Genomic DNA, 16,658 nt, shown 5'->3' on the forward strand with positions numbered 1-16,658 from the left:
TTAAGTTTACCTGTTTTAAAATATAGGTGCTGCTTAGTGATTTCCACTTCATAGTTACCTGTGGTCAATGCCAGTCTAGAAACTGAGGGAAAGAGGTCCTTTAGCCACCAGCTTCGTCCATCCCACTGATTTCCTCGCCCAGCACAAGCCCCTAATGGAGCTTGAAATGAAGGCAGCTGTGCTTTTGTTCTCTGCCTCTGTGGGCACTCCTCTGCCAGAGGCCAGCGGTGGTCTAAGCCTGGGGCACTCACTCTGCAAGAAGGCTATCTGCCCCTCCCAGTGCCTGACAAACGGAAGGTTGGGGTGGGGGGGGGTGCCATTCCCTTCACTGGGCCTGGAGCTGAACTACAGGGGAAGGGCTTGTAAAAGACATCGGAACCAAGAAATTACCAACTCAGGTAGAAAAGTAGGGTGACAGTGCTGGGCATGTTAGAAAAGGCCAGAGGACGCCACTCCTATCTTAAAAACTACAAAATAAGACAGAGTCACAGATGTACAAAATAAAATTTTGGTTACCAGGGGGTAAGGGAGGAAGGGATAAATTGGAAGATTGGCTTTGACACATACATACTGCTGTATATAAAATAGATACCTAAGAAGGACCTCCTGAATAGCACAGAGGACTCCACTCAGTACTCTGTAATGGCCTCCATGGGAAAGGAATCTGAAAAAGCATGGATCTATGTATATGCACACGTATGGCTGAGTCACTTTGCTATAAAGCAGAAATTAATACAGCATCGTAAATCAACCACACTACAATAAAAACCATCTAAAAACACAAAATAAGAATTATAAAATGCATCCCAAACAGCCCAAATGGGGATTATGCACACAGAGGAAAAGTGAAAAGGAAGGACATGTATACAAAGTCTTCCCGAGCTCTCCAGCAGCCATGGGTCTCCCTCCCCTCCCTCCCCTCCCTCTCCTTCTTCCTCCCCTTCATCCCTTCTCTCCCCTCCCTCCCGTTCCTCTCCTTCCTCCCCTCCCTCTCCTTCCTCTTCTTCCTCCCCTTCCTCGTTTTGCTTCCCTTCCTCTCCTTCTTCTTCCCCTCCCTCCCCTTCTTCCACTTCCTACTCCCCTTCCCCCCTCCCTTTCCTCCCCTTCCTCCTCCCCTTCCGCCTCCCTTCCTCCTCCACCTCCTTCTTCCACTTCCTCCCCTCCCTCTCCCTTTCCTCCCCTCCCTTCTCCCTCCCCTCCCTCCCCCTCCCGCCCTTCCTCCCCTACCCCTCTCTCCCCTCCCTCCCCTCCCCTCTTCCTCTCCTGCTTCCTCCCTTCCTCCTCCCCTCCCTCCCCTCCCCCTCCTCCTCTCCTGCTTCCTCCCCTTCCTCCTCCCCTCCCTCCCCTTCCTCCCCTCCTTCCTCCCCTTCCTCTTCTTTCTCTCTCCCCCTCTTCCTCATAGACTCAGGAAGACTATCCCCACAAACAGCTGAATCAGTGAGTGTGGCCGAGGACCCCATGGACCCTACGAGAGATAAAATAACCCACAACGGGGCCCTTCTGGATCTGAGATCCCAGTTTTTCCTTTTGGAAGAAAACTGAAAGAAAAATTTGGCCTTCTTAATCTCTCCCAGACCCACCGCTGCTATATTGGGAAGACCACGTGGCATTTCTCCGACTCGGTATGAGAGTAACTGAAGCTCGCTGAGGTGGCTACGAGCCCGGTCTACCTCACTGTGAGGTCAGGGGGCTGGGGCTGCTCCCAGGGCCTCTCAGGGAAGTTTACTCAACAGCTTTCAGCCAGAAGAGTGACCCAGTTCTCATCAATCCCCTCGGGGAATTTCCAGAAACCCAAGAATGGACTATATTTCTCCACTGGTTTAAGATTACAACTGGGGTTCTGTTACTGGACTTGTGTGTGTGTGTTAGTCACTCATTCGTGTCCGACTCTTTACAACCCCAGGGACTGTAGCCCACCAGGCTCCTCTGTCCATGGAATTCTCCAGGCAAGAATGCTGGAGTGGGTTCTCATTCCCTTCTCCAGGGGATCTTCCCAACCCAGGGTTCAAACCTGGGTCTCCTGCATTGCAGGCAGATTCTTTACCATCGGAGCCACCAACTATCACCAAAAATACGTGGCTATAAAGGCAGGAACAGCTACCACTCTCCATAATCATTCTGAATTGTCAAAATTGTCTCCCTCTTGGTAAACTTTTAGTCTAGGCTTCAATATATGTGGGATTCCAAAGTGCCACGAAGAATATATGTAACATAAAAACATGCAACTCTACTTGGTGGTAGAGATAATCTCAAACAATCAGTCACCATATAAATGTTGAGTAGTAATAATGCCCTTTTAGAGTGTGGAAGAGTTTGAGACAATTTGGATTTAATAAATTTCTTTTTAAAAAAAATGTTGTCTGGGGAAACTTAAATTACTGCGTTCTTTTTCATATCAATAAATTTCCTCCCAGCAAAAAAATGGAAGATATTCCAAAATGTGTAGTCCTCACATAGGTGCATTTCAGGTGAGGATTATTCTTCTCAAAGAGAGCAGTGCACCACAGGATGCCCTGAAGACCTGGCCAAGAACTTTGTGAAGATGTGAAAAGAAAGGATGCCTTTATGATCTTCATGTTTCTTTCACCCTCCACCCCTCATTTTAACAGATCGGCAGTACTGCTGCCCGCATCAGACCGTCATCAGCAGAATTTGAGCAATGGTTGGGGGAGGGGGCTTCCCAGGTGGCATTAGTGGTGAAGAATCCGCCTGCCAATGCAGGAGACCTAAGAGACACAGGTTTGCTCCCTGGGTCGGAAAGATCCCCTGGAGGAGGGCATGGCAACCCACTCCAGAATTCTTGCCTGGAGAATCCCATGGACAGCGGAGCTTGGCATGCCATAGTCCATAGGGTCGAAAAGAGTTGGACATAACTAAAGTGAGTCAGCACGCACTCACGCACAAGGCCAAGGGAAAGTGACCCCCGCGGCCCCCGGGAGTTACAAGATTTGTTGGCGCCCCCTCCTCTCCCTGCAGGTGGCTCTCTGAATCGGCCCTGTGCTCCAAAAGCTGAGGCCGGGCTGTGATGCAAGACAATCAACAGAGAAGTCCAGGTTAAGTGATGATCAGTGACATCAGGTGAGAAGGACAGGAGTGAGAAGCATCTCCAGGGCTCCTGGGATGAGTGGGGCAAGTTTTTGTAGGCTGTGCTTTCCTTCATTGGAAATTGCAACGTGAATATGAGGTAGATGCTTACAAAACATCAAAGAAAGATTGGAATTTGTTTGCAAAACCAATTTTCTTTACTTAATATGTGTGTTTATATTGGGTTATTGAGAAAGAATATTAAACTCCGGCAGGAAAAAAGAAATTCAGTGCAGAGAAAATAGGCACAACAAATTTTAATGACATTTTTCTTGATTACAGAGTCATTTATGATCATTGTAGAAAATTTATAAAACATAGAAAAGTATGTAGAAAAATACAGATCAACCCAAGTTTCACCATCCAGCGATAACCACTGCTCACATGCTATATATAGACTTTCTTTTTTTGTATTTTTCTAAGTGATAAATCAAAGTCCATATGGGGTGAGCACTTTAGGCTAGGATTCCATGTACTTTAGGAACATTATCTTAATTTGTTCTCACTGAAATTCATGAGTTAAGTATTGCTATTTTCTTCCTTTCATATTTAGGAGACTGAAACTTGAATTGAGATCACACAAAAAGGTAAGTTCTGAACAGTGATTCGCATGATCTCAAAATCAACTCTAAGCCAGAACTACTCAAAGTGTGGTCCATGGACCAGTGCCAGACTGTCTGTTACTGATCCCTGCAGAGACAAGTACAAAAAAGTAAAGACAAGCACTTAGCAACGTCTGTAGCGATTTCACATTTGCAACATCAGGGGCTCCTCTGGATGAAGAGGTCTGGGGACCCCCAACACACACAGTGGGTCATGGAGTGAACTGCATACTAGTTACCCAGGAGGTCATGCACTGGTCTGCAATCAATGAGAGATTTAAAATGAAATGAAATGAAAACCCTGGTCTTGCACCAAGAATACTTTGAGGAGCACTGCTCTAAACCACGTAAACCATGTTTTTAAATGTAGGTGTTATTATTTGTTGTTCAGCTATGGTGAGCCAAATGGATGAGGGGGGCCACTGAAAAGATAGTTCGTTACTCACAGTTCCAAGAGGAGGGGGTGCAACACGCCATGCAGGGCCACCGAGGGGAGCAACAGGGTCAGTTGGGAGGTGGAAGGCGTAGGAGGAAAATGCGGGCAAGAGCCGTTGTTGTGGTTTCCATGGAAAAGAACAGGTGAGGCAGGATAAGCAGACTTAGAATTTGCCGGTTTGCATAATTTCAATGGGCACTGGGGCATAGGGGCTGACTCTAGTGTCTGGTACTGGCCTTAAGATGCTTAGGACAGGGGGTTAGTGGCTCAGACCATGCGAGTACCATCAAGAGGTGGCTGGGGTGTGGACCCTGGATTGTTCCACTTGCACGTGGAAGGCAGATCCTTTGCCATCTCTAGGGACTGACAACCCTGGGCAGGGCAGTGTCTCCAGGGTCAGGAAGGACTCAGATGTCGAAGTATTAGAATCAAAATATCTGCTTAAGACAAACAATTTGCGTTGCCTCCTAGGGTGATAACAGTGAAATAAAGGTAGGAAAATTGGCTGCTAAGAAATAGAAAATGCATAATATGAAACAGCTACAGAAACACTCTGCTGCCCACACACACACACATGCTTATTTCTGGTCAGCAGCTTCTGGCAAGTCCTTGTTTCACACAATCATTGAAGGCAGGCTGGATAGGGGGTTGTATGCAAAGCTGGGGGTGGGAGAAAAAAAACCTGCCAAGGTCTTTTCCATCCCCATTGCGGCAGAGCCTGCCGGTTGCCCCTCACATCTGTCCTTCCCTTCTCTCATAACAGACTTCTTAGCTGAAGACACAGAAAGCCAGAATAAAGATTTGTTTCACGCTTCCCTTGCAGCTAGGTGTGGCCACGTGACCATATTTAGAAAAAAGTGGACAGACTTTGGATCTGTAAATGGCCTTCCACCCAGGACTCCGAGCTGCACAAGATCAGAAACTGTGCCTACAGATCCCCACTACATCCCAGCCCTCTGGCGGAATTCCAGACACATGGTAAATGATGCAGAAATACTTGTTAAGTAAATAAATGGCCAAGCACTGCCTCTACCCACTCTTCCAGCTCTGAAATGTGGAGGCCCATGATCCAAACTGAGGCTAAGAGAAGTGACACATGACTGAGGGCAGGGTGGCCGACTCAGGCCAGTTTCCTTGGGTGCCTCCAGGGGTGCCAGGGTGAGAGGGTCACGCTGGACTCTGAGCACAGTTGGGTGAGCTGACTCAGAGAAAGCTGATGCTGTGGCCTCACTGGTAATTTCGCTGAAGCACTGGTCAGAACAGAGAAAGGGCATTGTTTTGACCCTGAGAAAATATTTTTAGCATGTGTATCTGACAAAGGACTGTTATCATGGATGCCTTTATTTTTAATTGTATGATTTTTTTTTTTTTTTTTTTTTTTGGTTAAACCTGTTTTTACTAAAGTATAGTTGATTTACAAAGTTGTGTTAGTTTCAAATGTACAGCAAAGTGAAGTCATCCTCTTTGGTTTATCGTCTCCATCTGGTACCTGACTTCATGCTTTGGTTCAAAACCACCTTAGTTTTTCTTTTTTTGTTGTTGTTGTTTTTTGTAATTTTCCTAGAGCACTAGTAAAAACCAGAATAAAGATTTGTTTCATGCTTCCCTTGCAGCTAGGTGTGGCCATGTGACCATATTCAGAACAAAGTGGACAGACGCAGAAGCCAGTTTTAGACGCAGACAGTTGTGGCCAGTTTTAAAAACTTTCTTTTAGTCCTTTTTTTCTTTAAAGGGGTAGTGGCTAAGAGACGTGACACAGACTGAGGGCGGGGTGGCCGGCTGGGGCCACAGCTGACTTACAGCGGTGTCTTAATTTCAGGTGCCACGCAGTGACTCAGTCACACACGGACTCATTCATGTGCAGATTCTTTTCTCATATAGATTATCTCTGTGCTATACAATAGATCCTTATACATTATATATAGTAGTATATATTATATATATAGTGTGTATATTCTTCCCAAGCTACTGATTTGTCCTCTCCCCACCTGTTTCCCTTTGGTAAACATAGTGGTTTTTTTTTTTTTTCAATATCAGCAAGTCTATTTCTGTTTTATAAATAAGTTCATTTGTATTGTTTTCAGAATTAGACTCCACGCATGAGAAATATCATATATTTGTCTTTCTCTGGCTTACTTTACTTAGTGTGACAATCTCTAGCTCCATCTATGTTGCTGCCAAAGGCATTATGTCATTCCTTTTTACGGCTGGGTAATATTCCACTGTGTATATGTACTGTGTCGTCTTTGGGTTTCCTAGCTGGTGCTCATGTAAAGAATCCACACGCCAGTGCAGGAGATGGAAGAGATGTGGGTTGGATCCGAGCCTGGAAGATCCCCTGGAGGAGGGCACGGTAACCCAACCCATTTTTACCTGGAGAATCTCATGGACAGAGCAGCCCTGGTGAGCTACAGTCCATAAGGTTGCACGGCTGAAGTGACTTAGCACACACACACCAGATCCTCTTTTCCCTTTCCTCTGTCGATGGACATTTAGGTGGTTGCCATGTCTTGGCAGTTGTAAATTGTGCTGTAAGGAACACTGGAGTACATGTATCTTTTCAGATTTGGTTCTTAGTTTTATCTAGTTAGGAAATAATCTGCTTATTTCACAGGAACACATTGTCAAGAATTTAAGTAAGAGATGGTTTACGATAAGTAACTTTTATGATTCCTAGCCCCTAAATGTTTATAATATAATTTCAATATTTTGTCAGTAGTTGAATGGTTACAGATTTCTACACTGAAAGTCAGTCACCCAAAGCTTAAATGTTCCATTTCATTTTCTTCCAATATTAAAAGCTGCTAAAATTTTTGATACATGAGTTCTCTAGTCTTTCATATAAGACAAAACCGTCCTTAATACCATTTGAAGGATTGGAAAATTCCTAACAAAAATGAACCATTTTCCCACTCTCTGCTAGCATCTCCAGTTCCCTGGGGAGCAGTTCCCAAGGCCCTTGCAAGATCTCCTGCTGATAATCCTAGAAACAGCTACAGCAATTGCCTGGATACATCTCCTTCCTTACTTTGACTAATGTACAGTGTTGCCATTTACAAAAGCTACAAGTGAAAAGCAAATGTGCCCCATACTTGTCTTGTTGTTGTGTGTGCGCACTCAGCCGTGTCCAACACTTTGTGAACCCGTGGACTGTAGCCCGCCAGGCTCCTCTGTCTAGTCTATTAGTCTGTTCCCACTATAATATTCCAGCTCTTCACACACACACACCGCACACACACCCCTACCTCACTCTGCCTCAGGTATAGCTGTTCACAGCTTCTGCTTCAGAGATGACGAAGAAGTCAGATCATCACCACTTGGCAGATTCTTAACACTCTAAACTGCTTTCAGAGTTCAAAGCCGTTAGGTACCAGGTCAGAGTTTTGAATGGGAAAATTATCATTTATTACTGAATTTTGAAAACAAGTTTGGATTGACTGAAAGGCCTACGCTCTTTCATGTGGAAAGACAAAAATTGAGATTTATGATCATGGCGTTTCTACTGATGAAGAGTGTGCAGGGAGTGAAGATAAATTTGTTCCTTTTATCCTGACATCCCAGAACTAAGGGGATATGGCAAAAATCAAAGGCAATGCCAGCTTACAAATCCATTTAGTAATGCCCGGGGTACTGGAAGGACCCTTGGCAATCCGATCCCAAAAGTTGCTGAGGCTCAGGGGAGGTGAACTGAATTAAAAGTTCCTCTCTGCTGGGCGAACCATTGCGGGCAATTTCGCTCTTTTGAGCCTCAGATTCTTCAAGTGTAGAAGGTGGGGACCCATGTGAAAGGACTGCCAAGACGATTCTTCTGAGAACCTGAGAAGCAGTTCTGGTTTACATACATACCTGGAGGGGGGGGGGGGATAGTTAAATGTGTAAATAGTACTTGCAGTTTTGGGTTTCCCTGAATTTCAGCTCTGGGTGCCAGGTCCCACTCCTGGTCCCTGAAAGGGGAGCCAAGCCCTTACCCAGTGCCGGGATGAGAAGGGGCTGCCCCGTGACTGGGTATAACTCTGGCCCCTCTGGGGCTCTGCTTCCTGCTCCTCTTTTCCTCATATTAAGTATTTCTAGGGACCTGATGAGGTGACTAAATAGCTAATATATTTGATATGCATGAGTGCTCAGTCACTCAATCCTGTCTGACCCTCTGCGACCCCATGGACTGTAGGCCACCAGGCTCCTCTGTCCATGGAATTTTCCAGACAAGAATACTGGAGTGGGTTGCCATTTCCTACTGCAGGGCATCTTCCTGACCCAGGGATCAAACCCCTGTCTCCTGCATTTCCTGCATTGGCAGGTGGATTCTTTACCTCTGGGCCTCCTGGGAAGCCCAAGAGACACTATTAATTTGAGCTAAAATGTTACTGGTTGGTAATGACTTTTGACTTGCTGCCATTCCCATAAACTCCTATATTTTAACCCAAACATTCAATGACTTAGCTTAAAGAAATGATTGCTTTGCGACCTTCTAGTTTCTCCGACAAACCAAGGCAGGAAAAAGTAACGTGTATAAACAGAGGGCTCAGAAAGAAAGGAGGCTAGCGCCAAGAGTGTGCCCACACACAGTTTACCCAGCATCAGCAGACTTGACACTTCCAACCCAATCATTCTTTCTCTTTCCAGATCCCAGGAACAAACTCAGTTTTCAGAGGCAGCTGCAAGGAGCAGTGAATGTACACAGATCACTGTAAAAGCAGCTGGCTCGTGAGGATTCAAACCCACGTGCTTAGGGACAGCATCCCACGATCAACTATCACAAGGGTTCCCTAAACTCTCTGAGTAATATCCCATCTCAATGACTCTCAGTGCAAGGACAGCCTCCCCGTTACAAAGCTAGTGTTACTTCCCAGCAGATATACTTGAGGAATGTTTCTCTGTGGGACTGGTTACAAGATTTCTTTATAAGAGAGCAGTGTCCAACCATTCTGGCACCAGAAACCAGTTTTGTGGAAGACAATTTTTCCATGGACAGGGCAGCGGCGGGGTGGGGGTGGGGGATGGTTTCGGGATGATTCGAGTGTATAACATTTATTGTGTACTTTATTTCTATCATTATTACATCAGTTCCACCTCAGATCATCGGGCATTAGATCCTGGAGGCTGGGAACCCCTGCTATAAGGAATGGAACTGTTCACCAAGTTTCTACTCCTCCTGGCCACTTATAATGATTTCTCAGGTGAGTCCAAAAAAGGAAGCCTCTGAGGCTGGAATGATAACACAGGTCACCTAATAGAAAATGGAAATAGACTGTCGTAGCAGAGCTTATAGCAGTGACGTTTACCTGACTGGGATGAATTAAGGATGGTGGCAACCTCTCCATGATGTTCAGCACAGTAAGAATGTAGTTGGTAGAGAAGCAGAGAGGAAAGGCCAGCCAATTTCTTCTTGCTTTGCGGGGACAGGGGTGATCCCATTTATCAGTGGTAAGCCATTCAAGAGACCATAGCTGTATTGTAGCTCTCATCCCCTGTGCATGCATGCTAAGTTGCTTTAGTCATGTCTAATTCTTTGTGACCCCCATGGACTGTAGCCTGCCAGGCTCCTCTGTCCATGGGATTCTCCAGCAAGCATACTGGAGCGGGTTGCCATGCCCTCCTCCAGGGGATCTTCCCAACCCAGGGATTGAACCCGCATCTCTCTGTAGTCTCCATTACTACAAACGTGCAGGTCTGTCTTCCTCCTGAACTATGAACCACTAGAGGGCAGAAAACATGTGCCTGTTTGTAGACTATCTCCGGCCCCCTAGCACAGAGCCTGGCACAGACTAGGTGTTCAATAAATATTGCCGAGTGAATGGGGGAGTGATCGAAACACGGAGCAGCATAACAGTTGCCTCCCATTCTGTTCGCTCCCTCTTCCAATGTCCGAACCATTTATCTCAGAAAAAACAGGCCAAATGATACCAAATACAACTCCTACACACAAGGAGGCAGAAGGACTCAGCACAGCCAGTGCTTTGGAGGAGAAATCAAAAAGGCCAATTCGTACCACCCCAGGGCTCCTCCGAAGGGGCTCAGCCACAGCCACCTCTGCTCCAAGCCCCTGTGGGAGCTCGCTCAGTGTGGGCGAGGCAGCAGCCTCTCCCATTCATTCTCCAGTGCTTTCCAGAGAGGCCCTTGCATGTAGCCTCCCTTTCATAGCCAGCTGATCGTTTCTGGGAAGTTTCCTGATTTCAGGACTGTTACAATTAGCGCAAGAAGAAGAAGAAAAGTTGGGTAATTATCTAATTCCAGTAAAACTTAATGGGGCCCTTCCCACCTCAGGCTAATGGGTGATGCAAAATGTTAATTTGAGTTAGGCTGTCTAAGGCTGGGGAAGTGTAAACTATTCAGCGGGGGAGGGGGCATTACCCCTCCTGAGAGGCAAATTTTATAGCAGATCTTTAGATCAAGGTAGGATCCCCGCCCCACCCCCCGGGGGGGGGTATTGATTTTGCCAGAAGAGGTCAAGAGCTGGGAAGATGACGCCCTGCTCAGAACTAGCAGCCGGAGGGCCCAGGCGGGGTGAGTGCTGTGTCTGCCACTGTGGATAGAGCAGCAACGCCGGCAGGAGGGCCCGAGTCGGGGTTCTAGCCAAGGCTCCAATAGCCCAAGCAACTCAGCGAGCCCTCTCTGGACCCAGTCTCCTTGGGTCTGTCAATGGAGACCAAGAGAACCGCCTGGAGGGGCTGGTTTCTCTCGGGGGCGGGGCGGGGGTGGAGTGGGAGGCGAGCACCTCGCCCACAAATTGCAATCAGCATCTCCGCCTAAGTTGGCCTGTCTCTGATGTCTTCTCCCGTCCCCTTCCCCCACCACCCCTCCTAATTCGTCAACTGCTGAAACATCTGCCTGGCTGAAACCAGCTCCTCGCCGCGCGCCGGGGACTGTCCCCAGGTGTTGCTCTTTGTGTTGGGAAAACTTTGCGAGAAACCGAGGGCGCTGGACAAAGAGCGAGAGAGGGAGGGCGTTTGCCAGGCGGCGGGGCGCGCCGAACGGTGCGCGCTCTTCCCTGGGGCTCCGCTTGGTACCCGGACGCACGCGGTGCCCCCGAGCCCAGCCTCCCTAAGTGGGGAGTGGCTGGCTCCGGCCACATTCCAGCGTCCTCGGGAGCGAAAAGAAGGCAGGCGGGAGAAGCAAAGGCCGGAGGCTGGACACTGGAGTTGCCTAGAGTGGGAGGAGGAGAGCAGGGGCGCGGAGCGAAGCTGTCAAACTGCGCGCGGGCCTCGCGCGGGGCGGGGGAAGGGAGGGGAGGGGAGTGGAGAGGAGGGGCGGACGCGAGCTGAGAGCGAGCGAGCGGGCTCGCGGCGCCGGAGCAACCCTTGTCTGCTGCCGCCGCCGCCGCTGCTGGCCCGGACTCGGCCGGAGCGCAGCGTGTCTGCCCGGCTGCGCGCCGAGGCTCGGGCGCCTGCCGCTGCGCCCCCCAGCTCCAGCTCTTCTCGCCGGCCCGCGCGGGTCCCGGTGGGCGCGAACCCACCATGCAGCTGCAGTTCCGGAGCTGGATGCTGGCTGCGCTCACGCTGCTCGTGGTCTTCCTCATCTTCGCAGACATCTCCGAGATCGAAGAAGAAATCGGGTAAATAAATAGCTGCGCCGGGGCCCGTGCCGAGCCCGGGCGGAATCTCTTCCACCCCGGCACTCTGTATCCACCCTTGCACCCGCTTTGTGTGCGCGCCGCGCCCCCCTGTCGCTCGCCGGGAGAGGTGGGGAACGATTTGGATCCCGGGTGGCGGTGCCGGGGGCCCGGGACTGTCTGCGCAGCGGAGGGCGGGGGCGCGGCTGCCGCGGGAAGTGCCCGGGCCGGGATCACTGGCAGTCTCCAGCCGGCCCGCGTAGGGGAGCAGACTTGCCCACCCTGCCTCCCTTCCTCGGCCTGTCCGCGCGCGTCGTCGCCGGGGTCGAGGGAGGGCGCCGGGGAGTGTCTGGGGCGGGCGGAGAGGCCGAGAGTGGAGGAGGTTGGAGTTTCTTTGTCTCCGGCTCGGCCGCTTTCTCGCCTTAGCAAAGTGGGCAGGGGGCGCGCGGGGATCTCTGTGCTGGGGGAGGGGATCCCCGGGCCCAGGGGGAAAGGCGGGGGCTCTCCACGGGCTCCCGGGAAGGCGAGGGTCCCCAGGACACCCAGATACGCACACGCGCCTCCCGCCTGCCCGGGAGCCCAGCACTGGGGCGCGGGCTGGTAGGAGCGCGCAGGGGTTAGCTGACATCCCTTCCCCACCCTCACGTGGTTTTGGACATTCAGCTAATTCCGCCGCGCCCCCTGCGCCCCCGGGTTCCTGTGCGCTCTGGTCTCGGAGACGGAGACCTTTCGGCAAAGTCTAGACCGCCACCCGCTTGTCCTGGCTGCGGGTTGGGGCGGGGCGGGGGCCCGGGGTTCCCAGGCACACGGTCTAGCCCTCGCTTTTCTCCCGATCTCTCCAAGGGCGGGACCGAGAGCCCCGGTCCTGGCGCAGGACTTCCAGGAGTGCGCACTCGCGGCGCGGGACGCACCGGCTGTGGGTCCGGGAGGCTGAGGCTCGCGCCCCGCCCCGCTGCCGCCCGCACGCTGGCCAGCCCTTCTCCACAAAGAGCCTCCACCCCGCGATGGGCAAGTGTGGGGAGGGGGCTATCCAGGGTTCTGAGAGGCCCTTTGGATAGCCTCCTGGCCCAGAGCAGAGAGAAAGCGAGGTCACAGAGTGGGCAGAAAGTCCCTTTCCTCCGTGGGGCTAGCCCCGGGCAGGCTACCTCCCTCTGGTCCCGCGCCGCGCGCGCCCCTCCATTGTCCCGCTGGTTATTTCATTCACTCTCGGCGCTAGTTGAGGGCGGGCTGAGCCGACAGGTTCCTCCAAAGGGAAATGCCAGCCCTGGCCCAGGATGCCAAGGCCCTAAGGACTGAAACCGGGGGGCGGGCGCCACTGCCTGCTCTCGCCTTTGCTCCCCGCCCCTGCCCGGCTTGGCCACCCCAGCATTTCTTCTGGGAAGTCCCCTGCTCTTCAAGAACCCGCTCTCTTTCTCTCCCTCCTCCTCCTCGATTTCTCCAAGAGCTCAGAAAACTTTCACAAATACTGTTCAAGTAATACACGACAGGCTCCCACGCGGAGATAAGAGAAACGCTCCTTTCGGTAGCCGTTCGTCTCAAAACTGTGGATCGGAAAGCAAATCCGGTAGGACAAGTCTTGGGGTGACGGAGGACGCGGTGGGGAGCGCCTTCCTCTCGGCTCCCCCCCTTCACACACACACACACACACACACACCCATTCTTCCCCAAGATGTGGGCTCTGCCTGGCCGAGCCACTTGGTGACCTTGACCCACGGGGGAAGGAACAGCGGCTGCCCATTGTTGTGCCAGGAAAACTTAAGAGCTGGGCGCTGTTAGGGATTGCTTGCTTGTCCCGTCACTGAAATTTTCCCGAATTTCTTCTAGAGACCAGTGACTTTTAATTTGTAAAATATGATCAGGAAATCACTTTGCATATAATGCTGCGTTTTCCTGCCAAATACCTTGTAAACCCACTCCCCAGTTTAGGTTGTTTCAATAGGGTATCCGGAAATAAGCTCCAAGAGGGGAGCTAAGAAGGACATTTACCATATGCTTAAAAGCCAGGGCTCCTCTGCTGTGGGTGTGTTTCCTTAGATCTATTTTATTGGGGTTGGGGAAGGGGCACATTTCTGCTTGAGCCCACTTTGGGGAAAATTGTCAAACAAGTCAAATGTGTTCTATCGTGTGGCATTACCCCCTCCCCCCGCCTCTGGTGCTGCTGTCCTCAGGCTGACCCCTGGCCTGACCAGTCCTGACCCAGGCCTGAGACAGTCCTCTCCCTCAGCCCTCCTCAAGCGCCACCCCCAGTCTGCCCCACACATGGGTCACTCATCTGGGATTTGCCATGACTCGAGGAGGAAGAACATGGAGCCCAGGAACAGAATCCAAGCTTACAAGCCGAGTTGCAAGCTCAGTCACTTATTTAATCCTTGGGAGCACCCCAACTTTGGACAGCCAGTGGGGGCTCAGTGCAGTAAGTGCCCTGGCACAGTAGCCGGTGAGGGGCGCCAGGCACCGGACTCCTATCTTCCTCAACCTATGCCTTGCCTTCCCGGGAGACCCGGAATCGAACGTCAGACCATGGGGCTGTGGCGCCAACCCTGTGCCCCGGAAGACTGCAAATCAGCTGCCGCAGTGCTGGTCCCTAGGAGAAAATAGGGGTTCTGTTAAAGGATGACTGTTTCTGGAAGACAGTGGTAGGACCCTGTGATCTGTTAGGAAGGAAGGAAGGGGAAAAAAATCTCTTTTTGGAGTAAAATTTCCAAGGATTAACAAATGAGAAGTAAAACAGGAAAGACGATTTCATGTGTGTTATCTAGAGGAACAAAACTGAGATACATTTTTGCTAAGCTCTTGATTCCTTTTAGTATTAAGCCTTTTGATGTGGTGTTCTCAGAAGTTCTGTCCTGCCCAAGGAATCGTCTAAGGGGTTTCGAAGGGCACGGCTTTCTTCCAGGGGCTATTTCCCTAGAGACACGTCTCTTGCTAACTAATGATTTTCACAGTTCCTTTTCTAACTTACTTGCTTGTGGAAATGCCTCCCTGGGGTTGAATGGGAAAAGAAAATGTAAGAAGATGAGTTCTTTGTTAAGATTTTGAAGAGTGAATTCAAATTCTCAATCAGAGATTGGGTGGAACTTTGGTAAAAGCTCCCCTCAACTTATGCAGCAGCCCCAAATTTTAGAGTCCATTGGACAAAATCATAAGCCAAACTTTTTCTGATCATCCCCTGAGCTTTCGTCTTGAGTATAACCTTCAAGAGAGAGTTGTGAGCATGGCTGTTTTGCCCACCACGGTGGCCTCAGAACCTGACACACAGAAGGTATTCAGTAGGCATCTAATGGATAAATATCCCCCTGGGGTCTGGCCCGGTGATGGACATGCATGGCATCCTTAGAGAAGGCTAACACTCACAGTCTTGAAACAAAAAGGGAGTGCAGGGCTCCGCCTAAGAAACCTCCTCTCTTTTTGTAATTGGGGTAAATTTGACCCTGAGAAGTAGCATCACTTACCCAAGATTACACCCTGGCTGGTTGAGGACAGAGCAAGCCTGCTCATTTAAGCTGGTGTCGTCACTTATAACCCCATGCCCCAGTCCCCAAGTGAGTTCTCTAATCATAAAAGAATAACAGAACTCTGGACAAACAGGATGTGCACACATGCTAAGTCGCTTCAGTCATGTCTGACTCTTTGCGACCCTATGGACTGCAGCCCACCAAGCTCCTCTGTCCATGGGATTCTCCAGGCAAGAATACTGGAGTGGGTTGCCATGCCCTCCTCCAGGGGATCTTCCCGACCCAGGGATTGAACCCACGTCTCTTATGTCTCCTGCATTGGCAGGTGGGTTCTTTACCACTAGTGCCACCTGGGAACTCCCAAAGAGGATGTAGCTAGTAATAATAATCATAATAGAAAGCATGGCAATGGCACAGATGAAGACGATGAGGGTCATTAACGTTTATTGATTTATTGAGTGCTTGAAGCAAGAGCTACGCCAAGAGTTTTGTAGATGTTAACACGTGTCATCCTTGTGGAGACCCAGTGGTCCCCTGCTAAGTGGCCCCAAGAGCTACTGTTTGTCAAGCACAAATAGCGCCAGACGCCACACTTACTGCTTTAAAGCACTAGTTCGGGACTTCCCTGTCGATCCAGGGGTTAAGACTCCGTGCTTCCACTGTAGGGGTGAAGGTTTGACCCCTGGTTGGGGAACTAAGATCTCACATGCCCCCAGGATTATTTTTGGCATGGTAAGATCAAAAAATCAATTTAAAAAGTGAAATCAATAAATGACTTAAGCGTTAGTTCACTGAGTCCTCACCAAACTTCTTGGAACTAGCTAGGTACTATGGCTACCTTGAGGTCATCAGTGAAGACACTGAAGCTCTGAAAGATTGTATAACTTGCTCATGATAAAGCCAGTGACCCTAATTCTATGAGAAGCCCAAGTCCCTGCCTTGATTGCCCTTGATTGCCCTAGACTGCCCTTTATCTGAATTCTTTGCCCCCTGTACTGGCAATACAGAATAGGTCTCAGATCTGGCCTTCCTAACTCATTCCCCTGAGTTCTTCCAAAGGCCCAGTTTCCCTAAGGATGTGGTCTGACTTAGTAGTAAGCACCCCCGCCCCAGCAGTTTAGAATGAGGGCAGGTGAGTGATGAAGACTGAGAAGGACTTGGGGCTCATCTCCCAAAAGTGCCCCCGGTCCGCTCAGGTTCAGTTTGGTGCTGTCCCCTGGTTACAAGTTCACTGGCCATGGGCTTGGGCATCCCAAACTCTCAGGTGTGGCCTTGGACTAAAGCTTCAGAAGGGGGGAAATCTCCCATTCCATTGCAACTCTGATTCTGATGTCAGTTGAATGTACCTTCCTCACTTCTACACACCATGTGATTGGGCATCCAGGCTTCTGGACTAGGGCTGACAGTAAAAGATGCTTAACAACTGGTCCCTCTAGGGCACCACCCTCTTAGAACGGACATCTGATTGGTCAGAACTGATGCCCTCTAGTACATCATGGCCAGGGTCCTGGTGCACCCCAGTCAGACATCAG

The 16,658-nt window shown here is 50.2% G+C and overlaps 1 protein-coding gene across 1 annotated transcript in view; it reads left to right on the forward strand.

The window, feature by feature from the left end:
* Positions 1-11,409: 11,409 nt before the first annotated feature.
* The window catches only part of ST8SIA2 (ST8 alpha-N-acetyl-neuraminide alpha-2,8-sialyltransferase 2), a 76,535-nt gene continuing 71,286 nt past the window's right edge, over positions 11,410-16,658 (forward strand). The window contains exon 1 of the mRNA XM_043434499.1: positions 11,410-11,674. Within this exon, the coding sequence (XP_043290434.1) occupies positions 11,577-11,674 (98 nt within the window). The 5' untranslated portion in view covers positions 11,410-11,576. The remainder of the gene's footprint in view (positions 11,675-16,658) is intronic.

Source organism: Cervus canadensis, chromosome 17, assembly GCF_019320065.1.
Source record: "Cervus canadensis isolate Bull #8, Minnesota chromosome 17, ASM1932006v1, whole genome shotgun sequence".
Lineage (NCBI taxonomy): Eukaryota > Metazoa > Chordata > Mammalia > Artiodactyla > Cervidae > Cervus > Cervus canadensis.